Consider the following 3212-nt stretch of genomic DNA (forward strand, 5'->3'; position numbering starts at 1 on the left):
AAAATCTGTGGTAGCATTGCCACAGTGGTGGGGGTAATTAGTGATAGAATAAATAACAACATTTGCAGTAGCATTCATAGTTCAGTGAATTTTGGCAGCAGCTTCCTATTCTGTGTATTTGTATCTTCCTGCAGAATGGCAGCCTATCCGGAAACATGTAAGGTATATTGATGGAGCTCCTCAGAAAATTATCTTCAAAATAAAAAAAGCTCCCCATTTTCTATTAACGGGGAATAGGATCTATCCTCATTTTCATGTAATGTTATCTGAGCGATCTGTCTGCCAGTAAAATGGCTGGGTTTGGTAAAGGGAGTGGTCTAGTAGGGTTTGCTTTCTGGTGTGGAAGATGCTGACTCTCTAATGACTGTTTCCTCCCCATCGGCAGCAAAGCACTATTGTGTGCCACAATCGAGTGGACCCTAATGGCTCAAGATACCTGCTGGGAGATATGGAAGGCAGACTTTTCATGCTGCTTTTGGAGAAGGAGGAACAGATGGATGGCACTGTCACTCTCAAGGATCTCCGTGTAGAACTCCTGGGAGAGGTAGAACTTCTTCTCCCTGTTCCTCTGCAACATTTTCTTAGGTTCCTAAAGATCCCAAATGTGTAGTCCCACACCTCAACTCTGGGAATTATGTTACTTAACACCTAACAACAAACTCTTATTTTTGCCGTGGAAGGTGACTGTTGAGTGAGTTAGATGTTGGAGAATCTCACGGAATCCTGTGAGAATCTACCTCAGCAGCCTGTGAGAAGAGGAAAAGAAAGGGAAACAGAAAAAGATATATAAAGATTAATCTGCCTGGTTGCGGTGGCTCAAACCTGTAATCCCAGCACTTTGGGAGGCCAAGGTGGGCAGATTGCTTGAGCCCCAGGAGTTCAAGATTAGCCTGGGCAATATGACGAAACCCCGTCTCTACAAAAAGTAGAAAAATTAGCTGGGTATGGGGTGTGTGCCTGTAGTCCCAGGTACTTGGGAGCCTTAGGTGGGAGGATCACCTTAGCCTGGGGAGGTCAAAGTTGAAGTCAGTGAGCCATGATTGTACCACTGCACTTCAGCCTGGGTTACTGTGAGACATTGTCTCAAAAAAAGAAGAAAAAGATTATTGCTGATTTCAGTTCTGGGAGGAGGTTCCCCAAAAGTTTAATATTAATACTTAGGCAGTGTCTTTTGAAGCAGGAATATGCAAGACAAATTACAGATTTTTCTGAGTGTAGGGATGCAACAGATGAATCACAAACTTCAGAGATATAGAAACATTTGCTTATTGTGACCTGGGGATTTGAAACAGAGAACTGTTCTGAATTAAGCTGCAGTTGGGAGTTTTCTCAGCAGATGTCTGAGTTGTGGGTAGTGTCTGGATTGCACGTGGAGTCCATTCTCATTTCTTTCATGTTGCTGACTTTTTTCAGACCTCTATTGCTGAGTGCTTGACATACCTTGATAATGGTGTTGTGTTTGTCGGGTCTCGCCTGGGTGACTCCCAGCTTGTGAAGGTGAGAAGGCCAGTGTTTCTGGTTTCTTTTTTGCTGTCCTCACTGTTTCTTCATCAAATTTCTCCTGTGTTTGGTGCCTCAGAATCTCCATTTTATCCACATCCCTATTATCCAGCTTTCCACTTGGTTAATTTAACATCCTGCCCCTGACTAGCTCTTTGTCATTGTGGTTCATTCAGCAAATTTGCTAGGCAAGGTGCTAGGTGCTGTGGATACATGGATGAATAAGACCAGCTCCCACCTTCAAATAGGTCATAGTTTAATGTAATGGACCTCTTCTAGAATATGAAAACTTAGGACCATCTCTGCAGAAAAATGCATGCAAACATTTTACATTTATTTTCAAACGTTTCGCTACTTCTTGAAATCCATCTGTGGGACTCTAGGTCAGCAATCCTTGGTTGATTAATGGGTCACCTGTAGGACAACCATATTCCTTAGCAGTCCCCTTCTGGAATCATCCCTTGGAACACAAGAATGGCAGATTTAGCAGTATCGAGAGTTTCTTTTGGACAATAACCATCTCTTTTGGATAGTCTGTTAGGGTGTTCCAAAACTAACATTGTTCTTTCTTCTTAGCTCAATGTTGACAGTAATGAACAAGGCTCCTACGTAGTGGCCATGGAAACCTTCACCAACCTAGGACCCATTGTGGATATGTGTGTGGTGGACCTGGAGAGGCAGGGGCAGGGGCAGGTAAGGGGCATCCTGAACGCAGTTGGTTTGTATGCCCACTCAAACTGTGTCCTCCTAGCTATGCTTATCTAGAATGGGGAGGGTGCGCTGAAAATACTTTTAAGAGCCCCCTCGTGAATCCCAGTGATATAAGGATAACTACTGTTTATTGAAAGCCTATCTTGGTCTGCCAGGCACTTTATATACATTATCTCTAATCATACCAGTACCCTAGACAGGGATTTTTGGCCATCTTAGAAGTGAGGAAAGTTAGGGCTGAGAAAGATTAAGTAACTTTTTCCAGAGCCTACCTAGCTAATAAATGACAGATGTATCTAACTCCAGATCCCATGCTCATTCTAGTAAACTGGGTCTCAGGGATCTAAGCAAGCTTGCTAGGAGCAGTGGTAGAAGCTTTTTGCTTCCTGGACTAGGATGGTCCTATCTGCTCCATAAATTTGAAAGACTTTGGAAATCAGCCTCTGCCAAGTCTGCATCCTCAAACCTAGCCCTACAATAAAGGTTTTTGAATTTAGGTGTACTGTGTTTACTTTCTGGGCATTAGTATGGCTGGCCCAGTCTCTTGAGGGTGTTCTTTAGAAATGTTTTCTCTACTTGCAGCTGGTCACTTGCTCTGGAGCTTTCAAGGAAGGTTCCTTGCGGATCATCCGGAATGGAATTGGAATTCACGAGCATGCCAGCATTGACTTACCAGGCATCAAAGGTAGCCTTTTGGTGGACATAAGATGCAGATATTTGAGTGACTTTGGCCTTGTCACATGTTGTGAAGGCATTTTGGTGGGAGCTAGAAGAAAGCAGATCAAGTGAAGAGTGAAAGTCTTTTTTTTTTTTTTCTTTTTCTTTTTTTTTAATTAGAGACGGGGTTTCACCATGTTGGCCAGGCTGGTCTTGAACTCCTGACCTCAGGTGATCCACCCACCTCGGCCTCCCAAAGTGCTGGGATTACAGGCTTGAGCCATTGCGCCCGCCCTAGAGTGAAAGTCTTAACAACAGATCAGAAGCTTAAACATATCTGAAAG

At 43.5% G+C, this 3212-nt stretch overlaps 1 protein-coding gene across 3 annotated transcripts in view; it reads left to right on the forward strand.

Moving 5' to 3' along the window:
• The window catches only part of DDB1 (damage specific DNA binding protein 1), a 33972-nt gene that overhangs the window by 8375 nt on the left and 22385 nt on the right, over nt 1-3212 (forward strand). For all 3 annotated transcript variants that reach the window (XM_017519854.2, XM_037735327.1, XM_037735326.1), the window contains exons 7-10: nt 386-544; nt 1414-1497; nt 2077-2193; nt 2794-2896. In XM_017519854.2, coding sequence (XP_017375343.1) covers nt 386-544; nt 1414-1497; nt 2077-2193; nt 2794-2896 — 463 coding nt within the window. The remainder of the gene's footprint in view (nt 1-385; nt 545-1413; nt 1498-2076; nt 2194-2793; nt 2897-3212) is intronic.

This window comes from Cebus imitator, unplaced genomic scaffold (genome assembly GCF_001604975.1).
Source record: "Cebus imitator isolate Cc_AM_T3 unplaced genomic scaffold, Cebus_imitator-1.0 Scaffold779, whole genome shotgun sequence".
NCBI classification, from domain to species: Eukaryota; Metazoa; Chordata; class Mammalia; order Primates; family Cebidae; genus Cebus; species Cebus imitator.